The 17643-nt window shown below is 47.3% G+C and overlaps 9 protein-coding genes; 3 read left to right on the top strand and 6 right to left on the bottom strand.

Annotated features, from left to right (window-relative positions):
* Positions 1–772: 772 nt before the first annotated feature.
* Positions 773–1711, bottom strand: FFUJ_09213 (uncharacterized protein; the record flags this gene model as incomplete). The annotated part of the gene is made up of 1 exon (XM_023568911.1): positions 773–1711. The coding sequence occupies one exon, from the start codon at positions 1709–1711 to the stop codon at positions 773–775; it is 939 nt and encodes a 312-aa protein (XP_023436030.1).
* Positions 1712–2827: 1116 nt separating this feature from the next.
* FFUJ_09214 (uncharacterized protein) lies at positions 2828–4186 on the bottom strand (the record flags this gene model as incomplete). XM_023568910.1 has 2 exons in its annotated part: positions 2828–3391; positions 3464–4186. The coding sequence occupies 2 exons, from the start codon at positions 4184–4186 to the stop codon at positions 2828–2830; spliced, it is 1287 nt and encodes a 428-aa protein (XP_023436029.1).
* A 1148-nt stretch (positions 4187–5334) lies between these two features.
* Positions 5335–5909, bottom strand: FFUJ_09215 (uncharacterized protein; the record flags this gene model as incomplete). XM_023568909.1 has 2 exons in its annotated part: positions 5335–5739; positions 5799–5909. 2 exons carry the CDS (start codon positions 5907–5909, stop codon positions 5335–5337), a joined length of 516 nt encoding a protein of 171 aa, XP_023436028.1.
* Positions 5910–6794: 885 nt separating this feature from the next.
* On the bottom strand, positions 6795–7696 carry FFUJ_09216 (uncharacterized protein; the record flags this gene model as incomplete). XM_023568907.1 has 2 exons in its annotated part: positions 6795–7228; positions 7303–7696. The coding sequence occupies 2 exons, from the start codon at positions 7694–7696 to the stop codon at positions 6795–6797; spliced, it is 828 nt and encodes a 275-aa protein (XP_023436027.1).
* A 1042-nt stretch (positions 7697–8738) lies between these two features.
* Positions 8739–9197, top strand: FFUJ_09217 (uncharacterized protein; the record flags this gene model as incomplete). XM_023568906.1 has 3 exons in its annotated part: positions 8739–8871; positions 8919–8968; positions 9024–9197. The coding sequence occupies 3 exons, from the start codon at positions 8739–8741 to the stop codon at positions 9195–9197; spliced, it is 357 nt and encodes a 118-aa protein (XP_023436026.1).
* Positions 9198–10630: 1433 nt separating this feature from the next.
* Positions 10631–11767, bottom strand: FFUJ_09218 (related to bifunctional 4-hydroxyphenylacetate degradation enzyme; the record flags this gene model as incomplete). XM_023568905.1 has 6 exons in its annotated part: positions 10631–10835; positions 10890–10986; positions 11035–11291; positions 11341–11399; positions 11452–11690; positions 11746–11767. 6 exons carry the CDS (start codon positions 11765–11767, stop codon positions 10631–10633), a joined length of 879 nt encoding a protein of 292 aa, XP_023436025.1.
* Positions 11768–12123: 356 nt separating this feature from the next.
* FFUJ_09219 (uncharacterized protein) lies at positions 12124–13453 on the top strand (the record flags this gene model as incomplete). XM_023568904.1 has 2 exons in its annotated part: positions 12124–12328; positions 12384–13453. 2 exons carry the CDS (start codon positions 12124–12126, stop codon positions 13451–13453), a joined length of 1275 nt encoding a protein of 424 aa, XP_023436024.1.
* A 691-nt stretch (positions 13454–14144) lies between these two features.
* Positions 14145–14854, top strand: FFUJ_09220 (uncharacterized protein; the record flags this gene model as incomplete). XM_023568903.1 has 5 exons in its annotated part: positions 14145–14232; positions 14325–14423; positions 14476–14611; positions 14660–14719; positions 14779–14854. The coding sequence occupies 5 exons, from the start codon at positions 14145–14147 to the stop codon at positions 14852–14854; spliced, it is 459 nt and encodes a 152-aa protein (XP_023436023.1).
* A 176-nt stretch (positions 14855–15030) lies between these two features.
* Positions 15031–17095, bottom strand: FFUJ_09221 (related to ferric reductase Fre2p; the record flags this gene model as incomplete). XM_023568902.1 has 2 exons in its annotated part: positions 15031–16555; positions 16614–17095. 2 exons carry the CDS (start codon positions 17093–17095, stop codon positions 15031–15033), a joined length of 2007 nt encoding a protein of 668 aa, XP_023436022.1.
* Between the last annotated feature and the right edge of the window lie 548 nt (positions 17096–17643).

The raw sequence follows: 17643 nt of genomic DNA, 5'->3' as shown, positions 1-17643 counted from the left end.
GGGGTGGTGAAACAGTAGGCTGATGCCTCAGGTTCTCGTGCATACACGAAAGAGCTTTGGTCTAGCGGGCGCCACGGCGGTCATTCAAGAGACGAGACGTTCCCAACTTAAACATAATAAGGCTCCGACATCTTAAGGTGCTGCTAATACGAGTCTTGACTGGCTAGGTGGAAGTAATCCAAATCTCCAGGACTCACATTGGTAGGATCTCGCCGGTCCACGCGCTACGGATCACCAAACGCTTGAGACCAGATGAGTCCCAAACATACAGCCCATCCGTTCCCAAATGTCAGAGCACTGGGTATTCACTTGTTACGGCACGTATCGCAGAGATTCAAATAACCGAAGGTCTCGAGAGCCCTGGTTTTTAGAATAATGAAAGCAAGTGCCGGCCACCTTACAGGAAGGAAGATTTTGTCTGTCCAGTAGATCTGTGAGCCAACCACGCTAATATCACTTTTTGACAGTTGCTGGCGTTTGCACACAGATGATTAAAGAGAACTCACGGTATCCAGATCATCGTGAAATCATTTTAGGATCGAGAGCAATTGAAAAAAAATAACCAGTAACTATCTAATTGCATCGATATCTTGTTAAATACATTAATTGCCCATCTAGAAATGAGCGCAGTACAGCCAGAAACCCTGTATATCAATAGAGTAATCTATTAAAAAACACGATTTCTTAAACGATACCATTTGCCAGATGCCATATCTGTCCACAATTGGAAGTTCTACTTAGGACCTTTTGCCGAGCCAGTTCCCGACCATTCCTATTCTCCCAAAGGAGAGAGCTCTGAAATGTGCTTGCAAAGATCACATTGAACCCTTCCCGGCTTACAGGTCCCTTTATGACAGTGCCACTGGTCGTTGACAAGTTGACGGCTGGTTGCTTCGAAGGGATATGCAATTTTGACAACTGCCTGGTCTATGACGGACAGACGATTGGTCAAAGGGATGTGAACTCTGTCCACGTTCCACTCACACTCCTGGGGGATTTCGTAGATCATGATGGATTGCCGGTCGAATTTTGAAACTAGGCGAGGCCGGTCATCAATTCGCTTTTCGAAGTTCACATTGAAATGTTTCTCTGTTTGCCCGGTACAAGCCATCCATTTTTCCTTGTCAAACTTGAGGGTAGATGCTGGGGAGGTGTGCTCGTGGCGGAATCCAAGGGCGTGCCCAAGTTCATGTAATGCCATACGACGGATCTGATCGTCCGTATGCCGTGGCTCTACGGCAAGATTCATAGTTCTCCCTGGGATCTTCAGCGCCTGGGTTCCAACGACAGACCAACTGATGCCAGGCTGAAAAGTGATCTGGAGGTCAGAATTTCTCACGGCGTGGTTATTTCCTGTGGTCGCAAGAAATTGAAAACTGACGTTTGCGTCTCGGACCCATTGCTCAGCACACTGGGCGACTATATGAACCACTCTGTCGGCGCGGCAATTTGGCCGTTCAAGAAATTCCACTGTGATGGCATGCCCAAGGGGCCAACGGTCCTCCTTCTTGATCCATAATGCCTGAGCCTCATGGGGAATGTCGCCATGATGAATGGACTTGACATATGATGGGGTAATTCTGGGACGTGATCGCCTAAGCCAGTTGAGCCAGATATGAGATGTGTGCAGACTGGAAGGAATATCTTCACCGTCGGCTTGGAAAGCTGATATGGCTTTAGGGGCCGCCAAGCGTAGTTGTGATGGCAACATGATCACGGGGGAACAAGAACAATGGGAAAGGTGCATAGAGGGTGAATGATAAATAAGACAGACAGGAGTTTGGGGGGACAAGGAGGGATATATATAACCAGTTTCTTCAGTGCCATTTTCGCGTCTAATTGGTAGCACACACCGCGAATGCAGCCAAAGGTAAATGAAGCGCAGTTTTATCCAATTCAAGCCTGACCCCTACGCTCCCACCCCACCCCCCCCACAATAAGTCAAGCCAGTCAAAAAGGTTTGTTGTTTTAATTGGTGTATGAGATCATATAATTCCCTTCGTACCGACCAACGTTCCCAATAACTCAACTTAAGCCGGCTCTTTAACTGGCTTGAATTAGTGGGTAAGGCGTAAGTTCGCCAATTTAGCCAATTAGAATTGAGTTATACAAGTCGACTTGTAGATCCCGAGTCTAGCCTAATTAGGTTAGAGGGCCCTATAGGGAGCCTTTTTCTGCTAACTAATAAGCTAAGATAAGATAAGAAAACCTACCCTAGGTTATAAGGAATTCCTTAAAAAAAAAGGTAAAAGATACTTATTTATTACTAATTTTACCTATTAACTTACCGACCTGCAAGTTAAGACCTAGGTAGACTTAACTTATGGTCTTTTTTCCTGACTTGCAAGTCAGGGGGTCGGGCTTGAGTTGAACAAGTCGACTTGAGTTGTTGGGAACGTTGGTACCGACCCATTTTGCAGAAACACGCTAACTCCCGTTACACTCTACCTCCCGTTACACGCTACTTCCCGTTACACAGACCATCGCACCCTGGGTTAGGGCTAGCTGGTTTGCAGACCGCATGTCTGAGATGCTGCTCGCTCTTAGACGCACGACCACTGGTAAGGCAAGGAAATTGTGTGATTAGTCAATGAACTCCCAAAACATAGTGACTTCGAGATGCAGCCCTGGCAGCCCATTAGCAGCATAGTAATCGAATATTATTACTACTGTGAGACACAGGCTATTTTGCAAAGATAGGGATACAAGTGGGCAAGGGCATGCATAAAAAGTCACAAAATATAGAAGCGCTTGGGCTCCCAATAATAATCTATAAAAGAAAACAAGGCCTATTGTTCGAACAGATTTCGTCATGGGAGATGCTCTCCTAAGCACCTTTGAGACCGGTTTCGATCGCTTTCCGTTGGGATTTGGCGTCAAGGTCTTTCATTTCTCGCTTCATGTTTCTCTCCAAAGCATCCCAAGCTGCGCGTGGTAAGTTCCCATGGAAACTCCAACCGCCTCTAGAATCATCAATAACTCTTATCACAACCGGCTCCATGGTCAATTGCACTGGCCTCTCTACCGAAACTCCTTCTCCAAAATTCGGATTCGAGAGTCCGAGATTCACGAAAGATGTGATGAGACATCGCTGATTGCTGAGCTTCACTTCTGGAACTGCAAAGCGGTTTGTATTACCGCAATTCATCCTGAAACCCATAAATTTAGAGACGTAGTCTGGATCTTTGAACTTCTCCACCGAACGGCGAGTTGCCAGTGCCAGATTCTTGAGTGACGTTTGCTGAAGTGCGCCGGATTGAACACTCGGCATGACGGCCAGGCCTAAAGCGTTGCCTGATACACTGGGCGAGATAAGAGCATGCTTGCCACGTAGATTCACAGCTCTAGATAAGGTCGTAGCTGTTCTTGGGGGATAGATTTCGCATGTTGCCTGTTATTTGTCAGCCTGCTCACTTTGGAAGGATAGAATGGAAGCAGTAAATCTGGCGGATGATGATCCTACCTTGTAAAACCAGCTAGCTACGATGTCATTTCTCGAGAGTACTACTCCTGGTCCTGCATTCGATTTTACCCGCATAACCAGTGCCGCAACAAGATTTGGGGGCATGTACGCCGTTCCAAATGTCCGCGGATAACGAAGACTATAAATCTTAGAGAGTAGTTTCAACTTCAATCCACCCCAAAGAGTGACGGCTGCCCATCCCGGAAGGGAAGGGGTGGGACTTTTCTGAAGGGTACTGGTCAATTCATCCAAGTTGGGTCTGCTTTTGAGTCCCTCTGTCTCTGCTCTATGCTTATCCGGACCATGCGTGCGCATGTGACTGTCCTTGGCGAGACGGCATTCCCACTCGTCAACTATGAGTCTTAGAGCGGGTGCATCGAGTACGACATGCTGCCATGCGACGCACATCAAAGTTAGGTCTTTGGCTTTGACAAAATGAAGATGCATCAACCGCTCATTCTGATTTGCACTCTGGTGGGCTGTTTTCGTAAAGACTGCTAGAGGCTGTAGGCAGGGTACCTTACGAGGGTTGAATCGCTTGACGGAAGGGGATGTCGGTCCAAAAGGAATGTAGTTAGGAAGAATCTCGTGTAGGGATCGATCTGATGATTCGAACGTAGTGACCCTGAAGGGCTCAGGCTGTTCCTGCGACGCTTCAGGTATATCGATTTCGAACTTGAGCAGGAAAGTATCAGCGCCTGAGAAAAGTGCATATATGAACATAAAATGGGTATCAAGAATGGATGAGACTTCTTACGCGTTTCTCTCTCCATGCCAAGCGCCCGGTTAGCCACGGAGCTTTACGGAGAACTGACAGTTTGAGCGTGTCGCTCATCCGTTCGATATTTACATCTCCCCTGAGCGCCCATCCCAGGATAGGCGTCATGTTCTGATAGAGCTAGTTGTCACTTAGAACCCACTACTGAAGAAGTTTGCATGGCCTCATAAGTCGACGTACCGGCTCGCAGTCCCATACGGTTAAAGGGTGTGTATTCTTTTTGCTAGCGGTTGTTCGTCCATAGTATCTCCTACTATGGTGAAAACAACTTGAAACTCTGTCAACATCTCTCATCCTTGTGTGTTATACTTCGGAAGCACGAGGCATACCATTTCCAGGCTAATGACTTACCGTCCTTGCGCTGTTTTGACCTTTTTCAGAACAGATGCGCGGTAGCGTCTTTTGAGAAGTAAGAATAACATGATCAAGTCAAACAAATTCGACGATCATTCGTTAGACAGCTTAATTTGATAGCACGGCAACACCGATTGATATCTGAATGTAGAAATGAAAATAAAAAAGTACCGCCGTGAAACATAAATGGGAGTTGCCTCTGGAAAGAACAGCTTCCAGGATAAGAGGGAATGTTAGAGTTAAAAATGCTGACGCTTATCTGTCTGTCATGTCAGACCCGGGAAGAAGTGTTTCCCTTTATAGCTTGTGATAAGATATGGGCCGGAACCCGTGATTTACAATAAGTAGTGTTTACTGTTGGAGACTAACAAGAGAAGAAAAAAGTAACAGAGAAAAGAGTAATAAGGAAGGGAAGAAGAGATAAGCTAAAGAGCACCTTATAGCACGTAACCTATTAGCATAAGTCACCAACTTGTATTCGAGGAATGACAATTTGAGAAGATCGTGCATAATCTCTGGCTGCTTGAGACCAGAGTCCGGATGTAATAGGTTCATTAATGCGGATTGGTAATACTTATGTCATTCTTTGCAGGCTTACTAACACAACCATAACAGATCCTTGCTTGCACACGGAATCTCCCGGTCTTATACTGGCAAAAGGTTGCCTAATTATCTCGCCTAGGATATACATTAAATATATATATCTCCCGAAACATGTCAAGCCAATACATAAACCACCTTAGGCAGTGCATTTGATAAATCCTTGATCGCCACCGGGGGTCATGCTCTTATGGCACATAACGCCGCACAGGTGCCCGTTCTCCGCCGTAAAGACAACACGACATTCTCCTGGCCCAGGCTGGTCAGATTTCGACTTGTTGGCATCATAATGCACAGCTCCAGTGCCCTCAGATGAGCGTTGGTAGATGGGAAACTCGTAGATCTTAACCGGGCGCTTCTTCGAATTGCACGCCGTGTCGTCGAACTTGATGTCGCCAAAATTGCTGAACTCGTGGGGATAACCGCTCTTGGTAGGATATTTCTTAGTACTCGGGTTATAGAGACCCCTCACTCGATTGTACTCCTCGCGGGCCTGTTGTACAGTGAAGATAAAAGTACCGGTGCTGACTTTACAAGTGACTCGCTAGACAAATGAGTTAGGCCAATTGACTTGGGTCGATATACAGGCTAGTTTTTACTTACTGCTGGCATTCCACGAGCTTCGAGACCCGAGGGCGATTCTGAAGGTATAGTAGCTCCAATGACTTGACCAGTAAGTAAGAGGGCAATGCCCAAACCCTGTAGTCCAATCATATCGCTATAAGTGTTTTGAAGTTCTAGTAACAATGATGCAGAAGAAGGGCGATGCTGCTCGACATAATCTTCAGGTCGAGGGAAATTGACATCTTTTATAGAGACAGCTGAAACAAGTGATGCGCCGTTGCAGGATACTAGGAATAAGTTTCAAGAATACTCAGATCTTCGGCAATTGACATTCTACGACCATAGTCTGAGGAGCATCGTATCAGCTTTCATGGAGTGGAAGGTCGTTTTCCAGGGTAATACGAGGTATCGAGCAAAAAGAGCTCTATACCCCTGGACTATAGTCCTTTCCCGAGATTAAGCTAAGCTCGAATCACTATGAATCACACTTAGTAAGCTCTTGGATACGTCTTTATAATTGCATGACTGAGCCGTCCCCTTGCGTTCCCGGTTTCATGTACAGGGGCAACGCTAAAGATGGATCAGTTACTCAGCTCGTTCCGCAGGCAGGTGATCAGATAACAACAAAATCAATTTGGCATGTAAGGGGGAATAAAATGCCTCTTCCTCTGTTACTCAGACCATTTGGGGGCCACGAAGCGGGTCTCGCATGTCAAGTCGGCCGCCGCCAGTCAATACGAGTTTTATTCTGGACTATGCATATAGCTCTACAAAATTCAGAACTGAGAGTACAGGAAGCTAACAGCAGACGCAGTGCAGAGGGAAACAGCGATATTGACTTAAGTACAAGCTGTCTTTACTTCTTCTTCAAGCCGCACTTACTACAACCAAGAAGATTCATCGTTTCAGCATACAAGTACTCGGGATATATTGTATATTCAGCAAGACCAATACACATTGCCCACTTAGGAGGGTATGTCCCTGTCATGTTGCAGTCGTGGAAGGATACCAATAAGAGATACACAGCCGGCTGAATCACTCGCTCACTCTCTCCATGGCAGCCTCGGCCTCCGCGAGAACCCTCCTCAGCTCATCAGTCGCTAACGAGTGATTTCTCAACTCGATAAATCGTGATCGCCAAAAAGCCCAACGCTCCAAATTGAACCCAGGTCTCCCTTTCCATAGATTCCCCCGAATACTTGAGTCTTGGAGCGCATTCTCTCTGCACATGTGATAAATCTGCTGTGACGACAGAATGAACCAAGGCGCCGCTGCTTGTGCGAAGCACTCGATGATCGTTTGAGCTTCTCTTCTGCTGCCGTTCTCAAGGCCTAGTTTGATACTTTCCAACGCGCGGTACCAACCTCCATAGAGATTTCCAATCGTGAGATATGCAGCTAGGCCATTTAAGTTGATCCAATGCTGAATGGTTTCAGGGGGAATAGTAGCTTGATTCGTAATGCCCGCTTCTTTTTATCACGTTAGATTGCTGTATGCACTTTTCCCAAAGGGTTCCAGGGCAAGAATCTCAGGTTTAACTTACGATTCCATCTTTCAGTAAAGAAAAGCGACAGGTCTGGTAAGTCCTGCCATAACCTCCGGCCGTCCTCCAGGATAGCAGTACTGGGCAGATCACGAAGGGCTTTAATCAAAGAGATGAACTTTTGCATTTGTTGAGTTCGGTAGTCAAGCTGGACAGCGATTTGGAACGCAATGTCCCAAAAGGCGGCAAGGAAACCTCCTGGTGATTTTTTGTTCCCGTCCTTGTGAGGTTGGTGCGGGAAAAGATCGTTGATCTTTGCAGCGGCTTCTGGGGCAGTAAGCAATTGTGTTTCTGAGAGAAGGGACGTAAAGATGAGCGTGATCTCCTGTTCAGTGTCTGCCATCTCGCTAAAATCAGTATCGAACTGAAACTGCGGAAAATTGGCATTATCCATGGTGCTCATTAATAGAATTGTACTGGAGAGTATAAAAGAGAAACTATTAAAGTTGCACAATGATGCTTCAAATGAGTGCTGAGAAGCAATTGCTGCCCTAGGCAGCTTGTTGCTTGAATGGATAAGCGGAGTGGGATTGTTGGACCGGGACATACGCTGCAGAGGGAGACCTTGACTGAATACGAGATAAGGATCTGGACCCGCAATATGTCAGCATTATAAGGTTTTACGTGGAGGTACGTAAAGCATTGATTGTGGGGTCAACGTCGCGTTTCGTTTCTTATACCGACAGTAGAAAAGCGCTGGGAAAAGATTCAAGACCACGGCATTTATAGCTGTAGAACGGGGTGGCAGGATTTCGTTGCCATTCGGATATAAACCAACAAAAATTTAGTAATCATTGTAAGACATCTATAAGATGAGTATATTATAGCATAAATAGACCAAATAAATCTAGCATAGACACAAGTCTCGTATAGGGTACTTGGATATTCGTCGCTCTTGAGAGTATATCCTGGTTGCACCAATATTCATCTCCCACCATAAGTCCATTTCCAGTTGGCAAACTAGCTTATTAGACTGGCCCTCGGCAATACCACACGAAACTTGCTCCTGCAATCCAGCGTTGATAAACGACTGAGGAATGGTCTTGAGCTGAGATGTAGAAAAAAACACTATTCAGGGTAGCGGGGCTCATGATTTTACTAGTGGAACCAAAGAGTCCGATGACGACTGCAACTGCGCCTGTTGCTGGTTAGATCCTGAAGATTGGAGCGATTGCTGAACTCAGAGTGAGAATGTGTTACACTATTCCGACTGTTTCTCGTCGAAGCTGATCGAGATGGGGCAGGGGTAGAAGTTCGGAACTCATACAGAATGTCATCCTCCGTGACCGGCCACATGAATTTGCCGTCCCCACATGCTTTCGGAAGATCCGCGGGGTAGCAAGCCAACTATATCCGAGTTGCCGTTGACGACGTATAATTAACCTCTACTCATACAACACTTGACCAAATAAGTTCCCAAGCATAGTATCGTCACAATGTCTATAAGAAAAGGTCCATTCCGACTCGTCACCGTCAACACGGCGCCAGAGCGCGCAAAGCGCCTCATCGGACGCTTGATCACCGAGCTGCAAGATGACTATGAGATTATCCACGTGGATAACTGTTCGAGTAAGTTTATCAACGAAGTGACACAGACGCGTGATTAATTATTTTAGGCATCGATGAGGTTGTTCCGAAAGTAACAGAGCACAAGCCGAATGTGTTGGTGCGTGAATGATAACTCTAAAAGCTTATGCGACATCTCTAACTTTGTTTCTCAGTTCTCGGCTTCTATGTGGTCTCCCGAGGAGGCGGAGAAGATCCACTCGTTGGCGAAGTCTATTGTGCCTGATATTAAGCTTCATGCTATTCCAACTGGACTGCAGGTTGAGAGGGGACCGGATGCTATTGTTGAGTACCTCGTTGAGAAGGTTCCTCCTCTGCTGGATAGCTAGATCATTCAAGAGAGGAAGGTCAAGAAAATATCATCAAATATACTGAACACCAGACAGCTTTGGCGAAATGGATGTGTTGGGTCCACCATATTGTGCACTTGAGCTGCATATCAGCGTGAATGTGGCTACCTGTATGTTCCCTCTCTCATCACCGTGCATCAAAGAGTCTGTAAACTTTCATCTCAAACTCAGATATGTCCCTCCAGACTTCTCCCTCCCCTAATGAACAACTCTGGGCCGCTCAATGTGAACCCTTATATTCCAAAAGTTATGTATTACTAGCACAGCCAAAACAAGAGTGGTGTAGTAGGTACAGCCCTCCTCCAGATCGTCAGATCTGAACTCAAAAACAACAAGTCGACCCCTTCAACTCCCTCCCCCGATCAAAAAAAAAGAGCAGAACAACAGCAGTTCCCCAAAAGAGCAGTGACAAACAGCAGTCAACACCCCCGTCATCCTCTGAAAGAGCAGTGATAACAGCAACTTCCCCCAAACCTCCCCTGAGAGAGCAGAGGCAAACAGCAGTTCCCTAAAAGAGCAGTGAGAAACAGCAGTCAGCCCTCAACCAAAAGAGTAGAGATAACGGCAATCGAGACACTACCTGGGAAGAAATTCCCCTACACACCTACTACACCACTCTCAATTTTTGCCTGTTTCATGTAATATAATATGTATCGCTTTGCCTCGTAATGTCTATTATTTACTGCCGACTGGTTATTGTCAAGGGAACGACAAGGCTTTGATGCACAGCAGTCTCATGCAGGGGGATATGCTGTATAGCCATGTCGCCAAGATGAAAGGCTCAGGCGATAGTGCAGAGATGCTTCGAGGAATGGCGATGGATACTCTGACGTTTCTTGTGTACTGGGCTCTTTGTGTAAGTTGTGTGCTATTTTTGACCCTCGCAACATAGCCGCTCCGTAGGCTAATGCCTGTTTCCAAAGTATGTTGGGTGCGTGCTCCGGAATGGCTGACCACTCCAGACAAACTTTCCCAACCATTTATGACTAACACTCAGCCCGAAGCTCAGCTATCCATCTCTTATATACTAAAAACTCTGTATTACCAGCACAACCAAAACACGAGTGGTGTAGTGGGCGACAACGACATCCGAGATTCGGAACCTAAATATCTAGAATCCATCGATACAATTCCCGCCTTCCAAGACAAACAACCACCGCGGAAAGAACAGGATAACTGTAATATCTTTCCCGCCATTCAACGAAACACCGCCGCAGAAAGTACAGAGATAACACTATCAAATGTATAATAAAAAATAAAATCGAGCGAGAGAGCGAGAGAGGCAGAGAGAGACCAAAATACTATGATACCATAACACGAAAAGAGCCTACTACACCACTCATCTTTTTTTGCCAATTGTATATAATAATTAAGATCTTTATCTTGATAAGTGTCTATCACGAAGTGTCTGATTACTCGTTCTCAAAGGTATTAACCAACGTCCCGATATGTGGCAGAATCTCGACCCTGAACTCATCGCCATGTGAAAGGGTCTCCTTGGGGTTTCTGCCCATGCCTACGCCAGCTGGTGTACCAGTAATAATGACGGTGCCGGCGGGGAGGGTCGTTCCTTGCGATAGGAAGCTGACTAGCTTCGGAACGCTGAAGATGAGATCGCTGGTGATGTTAGCTAATTAACTCTTGAAACAGAGGAAAGCGGGTGATGCGCACTCCAATGAGCAATCTTGCATGACCTTGCCATTCTTCAGACCTCGAAGATGAAGCTTGGAAGGATCTGGAATCTCTGAGGTCGACACCAGAGTTGGACCTATCACCGATTAGCTTTTTATCGCCACGTTTAAGCATCAGGCATTACCGATAGGGCAAGCTCCATCAAAGCCCTTGGAGAAACACCACTGCGACTGATTCAGTTGTGACACACGGCTCGAGACATCATTGGCGGCTGTGAATCCGAGCACATAATCCATGGCGTTCTCTTCAGAAACGTTCTTGGCTGCTTTTCCAATAACGACGGCCAACTCAGACTCGTAGTCCCCACTTCCATCGTTTTGAGTGATTTTGGGGAGGAGAGTAGGAGCTGGCCATGGATCACCAAGTGCTGTATTGGGCTTACTGAAAGATAAGTTAGTACGAAGGTCGCGGAGGATAGGAGCAAACGTACAGGAACAGCGTGGGGATTGTCGGGATATCCATTTTGACCTCCTTCGCATGTTGAACGTACTGCAGACAATCAGTTCGAGTCTCATTTAATTCCCCAAATGAAAGTACGTACGTTCAATCCGATGCATCGGATAGTGCCAACTTCTTCCTGCGCCAAAGGTGACAACAGTCGTTCAACGGACTCCGTTCGGTCAGTACGCGAACCAGGCGACAAGACAGAACGTCCTGAGAAGACATTGACGGAAATGTCTTTGCCTTCACGAGATGCCAAACCGACATCAAGAGAAGCTTGTACTGGCTCTCCGATCAAGATACTTGAGGGCGCAGATTTGGGAACGAAGCGCACAAGGCCTGTCTCATTGTTAGCACAGAACGGCCCTGAAGCATTCAGTGGGGATGCACCTACGCCTGAATGCAGAAGAAGCCATGGTGAATAATTCCCTATCTGTTGGTTCTTGACTCGGTGTATCCTTCTTTAGTATCACTTTGTACTGTTGACAACCTGGTGAATCAAGATGCTCAATAACTCCGCTATTATCTGCCGACCTCCTGTATCGGAGCCCCCGGAAATCCCGCTCACCACTCCAACCCCGCATTTGGTGATGCAACGGAAAACCCGCAAGCCAATCAACAAGTACCAGTCGTCGTAAGAAACACGGAATTACAAGCCAGAAACGTACGATACATCCGTTGTATTTCGAGGGGATCGCGTCGTTACAAATTGACCAAGACATTCATACTCCAGCTTTGTACACACTCAGACCCGCTATCACCAGTCGCAATCATGGCTTCTCAATCAGGCTCTGATGGGGCCTTTCGCCAGTATCTTCCCGACCTAAATCAGCCACGCTTCCAGAATATGAAGAAGCAGGATTCTTATGAATACGCCGATGTTTTTAAGAAGGAGGGCCAACCGCCTTGGCTTCATGGACTGTACTTGCACTGGCGTAACTTGTTTCAGGAACCCTACAAGGGCATCACAAATGATGGTACCGTATTCTCTCGACTGATAGGTTCTCATGGATATCGACTAATGCAGCGTAGGTATTGTAAGGGACGGTCTCTTTGAGCTGCAAGATGATGGTATACCCATCGACACTATCGTTGAGGCCGCGAGTAACCTCTGCGCCAGTCTGAGTCAGCACCAGGCGCTCAAGACATGCTACCACATCGATAGTCCTGAATGGCGCTCATGGTCAAACCCAGAGTTTCTCCTCAGCGATAAAGGCATCCGCCTTGATGAACTCTCAAACGAGTTGAGATCTAAGGCGCTCAAAGTTCTGGAACTCACGCTCTCGCCAGAAGGCTACCAAAAAGCCATTGGGGCCATGCGAGTTAATCACTTCCTGGGCGAACTGGTCGAGACACCCGCCATCATGAACGAATTCTCCTATAACCTTGTTCTTTTTGGTGAACCTTCGACAACTCGGCCTTGGGGCTACTCATTCTACGGCCATCATCTGTGTCTGAATATCTTCCTTTACAAGACTCAGATTGTGGTGTCGCCGTGGTTTACTGGCGCGGAGCCTAATCTCATTGATGAAGGACCTTACAAGGGTACAAGGATCTTGGACAAGGAAGAAACCCTCGGGTTGCGTCTGATGCAGAGCCTTTCACCAGAGCAGCAAAAAACATCACAAGTGTATAAGCTTATGAAAGACCCCGCCATGCCTCACGGACGGTGGAATCATGATGATCAACGCCATCTATGTGGTGCATATCGCGATAACAGAATCGTTCCCTACGAAGGAATTCTTGTGTCCGATATGTCAACCGAGCAGCAGGAATACATCCTCGGCATCGCAAATGAGTTCTTTCTTTATTTGCCGGAAAAGGCGAGAAAGCTGCGCCTGGACCTGTTGAAGAAGTGGTTCCATGAGACTTACTGGTGCTGGATCGGAGGATACGGCGATGGTGATCCGTTCTATTATCGGATCCAGAGCCCGGTTGTGATATTTGAGTTTGATCACCATTCGGGTGTGTTTTTGAATAATGAGGAGCCTGCTAAGTTCCATATCCATACGCTCATGAGGACGCCTAATGGAGGGGATTATGGTATGGCGCTGAGGCCGTTGATACCGGGGATTAAGCAGGAGTTTCTTTGGGAGGGGTAGTTGTCAGGAACGGCAATGTCTCAGGCATGGAGTGGACTTACCGGTAAATCATGAGGACAGGAAATCTAAACATGGCGCTCACCTGGTCGAGCTGATATGGGCAATGTGACCTGACTTTGACAGCGATAGGCCAAGAAAAACTATTGTAGCTGCCAGCGATTCTATGTATAGTATGATTTACCGTGGCTATTTGAACAGTGAGTGATGCTGAGCGGGGTCCAGGCAACTGTGGCTAGCTGAGGCGTGCCGTCATGCAGTGAGATTCCTGCAGAGTCCGATCGTGAATACAACCATGCGTGTGTTTTAGTAATAGGGCTGGACTGGTGCCAGCTGAGGGAAGTTAGATGACCAATTGCAGATGAGCGGAACCTGGGCCTTTCGACTATCCTCCCCATGTTGCAGATATTGGAAGGCCTCACTTTTGTTGTAACCAGGAGTTCAAGTCTCTTATTCAATAAGCTCCAGCGGTTGACCTTCACCGAGTTTCCACCAATATTGCAAGTGGTTAGCTGAAATGTCTGCAAGGGGAATGATCAACGCCATTCAGCTGGACTCCGAAGATATATGCATACGACTCAATGGATGGAAGATGTATAAAGCTCATCTATTTTTCTCTATCTACTGACGAACAATCACTTCTCATCATATCAACAATAGAATACTTACATAAACCATCAAAAGAATCATCAAAATGTCGATGATCAACGCCCACGACCTAGAAGGCAAGACCGTAGCCTTCGTCAACTTCGCAACCGGCACCGCCATCGATCTCAAAGATGGTACGCCCCTCTTGACACTCTGCTTCGTCCCTTTAACCTAAACCTAAGCTTCACCAACCCTCCTGACGGCACTCCCTGCATCGGATGGCAAGCCCATCTGAATGAGAACCAGCAGTGGAAGTGTGTCAAGTACCAGCACGGTCCTGACGATCAGCCCCAGTTCAGACTTCAGAATGTCAGGGCTTCTGGACGTAAGTATCTCTATTAACCGATGTGATGGCTACGATAACGAACCTTGTATAGGAGCTATGGATCTGTACAACGGAGGCACATCTGATGGTACCGAGATCGTTGGCTGGCAGTATGGCGGTTTCGGAGGGCATCAGCTCTGGTGTATTCGTCCTGTTGGATACTTTCCCGCTCATGGGACTATTGTCAAGTAAGTCAACGTAACATGGAAGTCTCAACATACTAACTGAAAGTGAAGGATTGAGAACATCCCGAATGGAACTTGGGTTACCCTTCAAGGCGGCAGCGCCCAGTACGGGTGAGTAGTCCTTTCTCTGTGAATATTAGAAAGCACAACTGATAATAACGCCTTTCAAGTACTCGTATTGTTGGATCGCACGGATCCCTTAACGATCTCCGCACTGACCAGCTTTGGATTCTGAAGCTGATCTGAGACCGCAGTCACAACTTACACGGAGGAGAGTTTCACGGAAAGCAAAAGCGATGGAGAATAGTGATACTGATGAGGGACGCTCGAAATGGCCGGGAATTATGTAGTCAATGGAATAGGCACCATCAGACCTTTCTAGACCTGAAGACACGCCGTCGATGAACTATAGCTTGTTGGGTTCACCAGCTGAAAGCATCAACTTCCAACTCAAATACAGCCCCGGCAGTCTTTCCAAGTCGCACCACAGCTGCACGGGTATCATCACAAAGGCCAGCTGGACCACAAACAACAACCCCAATTCTCTTCCAACCTGCCTCAACCTCCTGGTGTAGAAGTGCTTTAACATCTAACCGTTCAGCAACAAACACGACCTTATCTGCCACCTCGCTTAGCGCTGGCTCGAGATCTTGTAAAAGTGGCTTTGACGACTCTTTTAGACTCCATGCCAGCTTCACGTTGATATGTGCTCGGGTCCAGGAGAGAAGACCGGTTATACCGATGCCACAACCAATAAGGAGTACTCTGTCACACTTCAGCACATCACGACTGAGATTACCGCGGTAAGGCCCCTCAAGCAGCACAGGAAGGTTAGTGCGATCATGTAGTAGACTCGTTGTGCCATTGTGCTTCTTGATGTAGAGGGAGATGCTATCAGTGCCTGTAAAGCTTTGTGCTATGGCAACTTGAGGGATCTTTTGGCTCATCTCGACGTCACCTGAATGTGACGATCCTACTGCAGATGTCCCCTGTAGCAAGGCAGTGTTGGTGATTGAGAAAGGATGATTCTGCCACGGGAGAAAGGGTTGCAGTGTAGGGAAGTATATGTAGGCATGGTGACCTGGGGTGGATAACCATCTGACACCAGAGATATCCAGGCGGACGATTTCATCAGATAGCTCGACGACACTGGCCTGGCAGACGCCGTTCTTGGCGACTCGTAAGATGCGAAAGAGACGATCAAAGAACCACACGGCGCATACCATATATATCCACAGCTCATAAACTCCAGAGAATGGCTTCCAGAAGTAGACATGGTACCAGCAACCAACGATAACAAAAACAGCGAGGATAATATGTAGGATGAGGAAGACTTCGTATGAAGCACGGCGTAACCAAAGAATGCTCTGGGCTAAAAGAAGTACTAGGCATAGTGTTCCAACAATACCCCAGATCCAATAAGGCCTGTGTACGTCCGTGTAGTACGTTCCAAGGCTGATGTAAGCGGCGAGGAGGGTGATGGAGTGAACGATCGCATGAAGGGCGCAAAGACGAGCTACCCAGCGGTGAAGCACCAGAAATGTCGAGAAAGGCCAGTCGGTGACCCACAGGAGAATGTTGTTGCGCGAAGAGAACAGGACAGTCAGCGGCAGCAGGGCAAACGAGATATGGCCGGTTCGGTAGCCGACGTATGCTAGTATCTCGGCTGACTTGGTGAAACCCCAGGGATGGGGATAAGGGAAGTTCTTGTACGAGACCGCACCGAGGACGATATTGAGGATGATAAACATGGCGATCCAAAGCCCTTGGCCGATCGTTGGCGCGTTATCAAATGGGTAGGGAAGAGGACGTATGTTGTAGCCTCGAAAGGCTGACGGGTAGACGAGATATGGTCTGATCGTATCTATGGCTCGGGTCATGAAGGGGAGATAGCCTAGAGCTGAGAAGAAGACAGGCGTTGCTACACCAATTGAGATCGAAACTATTCTACACGTAGAAGGCGTTAGTTGACGCCGTGGACACGGCATTCAATGATCAGACTTACACATATGTGGATTGAACAGTCTCCTCCCAATCAAAGAAGACATTAAAGTCATACTGATACTGATAATCAGCATCTGCGATAAGCGCCGTGTAGTTCAGCGTATCGCCCGCGACATAAGTCCTCTTCGGCGGCGCAGTCACATTCGCAAGCGCAGCACCATACGTCCATTCCGCAGAAACAGTCTTGTCCCCAGTTGCTTGGCCAGCCCAATATGCCTCAAGTTTTGAGGCCGAAACATCTCCGCATCGAGTGCTCAGACAGTATGCCAGAGTACGTAGAAAGTCGCTGTTGGTTGCGATGCAGGGTGCTAGTGGTGAACCCCCGTGTGAGTGTTCGCTCGTACCTGTGTGGTGGCCCATTGATGGGCAGTCAAGAGGTGCACTGCTGATCACGGCGCGACAGGCGTAGGCACACGGGGGATCGTACCATGATTGGCCGTAGCCCATAAGACCTGTTTTGTAGGCATTGGCGCTGCTGGCCATTAGTGACAGCAGAAGCGAAAGAAGGAGTCTCATCATGCTAGCTGTCACTAGGTTCAAAACTGCTGCGCAACTTGAACATGAGAAGGGCACGGGAAGTGAGGGTATTTGTAGGGCTAAACTGGAGTTGCACGATGATACCTAAGCGAGGTGGTATGCCACCAATTAACTAGTACCATTTGCAAAGCAATGAGCTATTCAATCATACTGAGAATAGAAGGGCTCATGCGCAAATCGACTCCTCTAGTCAAGCCATGTTCATTGCCAAGGCCCGAGAGACTACTGGTGTCAATGATAAGAGGGTCGAAATGTGCGCAAACTTGCTCATGGCGTTAGACGAAGCAGCCTCCCTGTAGCAAAGGGACGAATTGTATCGCAATGATTACATGCAATGCAACCACAGAATTATAATCTGTTTTTTATGTAGGTTAAGCACAATTTAAGCGCTATAGGATCAATCCATGAGATCAGACGCGAGCTAAGACAGCGGGGGAAGGATCTCGAGTCAAGCAAAAATTGACATGATAGGCCCCAAAATATCACGACAACAC

This window comes from Fusarium fujikuroi, chromosome FFUJ_chr09 (assembly GCF_900079805.1).
Source record: "Fusarium fujikuroi IMI 58289 draft genome, chromosome FFUJ_chr09".
Lineage (NCBI taxonomy): Eukaryota > Fungi > Ascomycota > Sordariomycetes > Hypocreales > Nectriaceae > Fusarium > Fusarium fujikuroi.
Note: the sequence above shows the minus strand (reverse complement) of the source record. Positions and strands in the feature narration are given on the sequence as shown.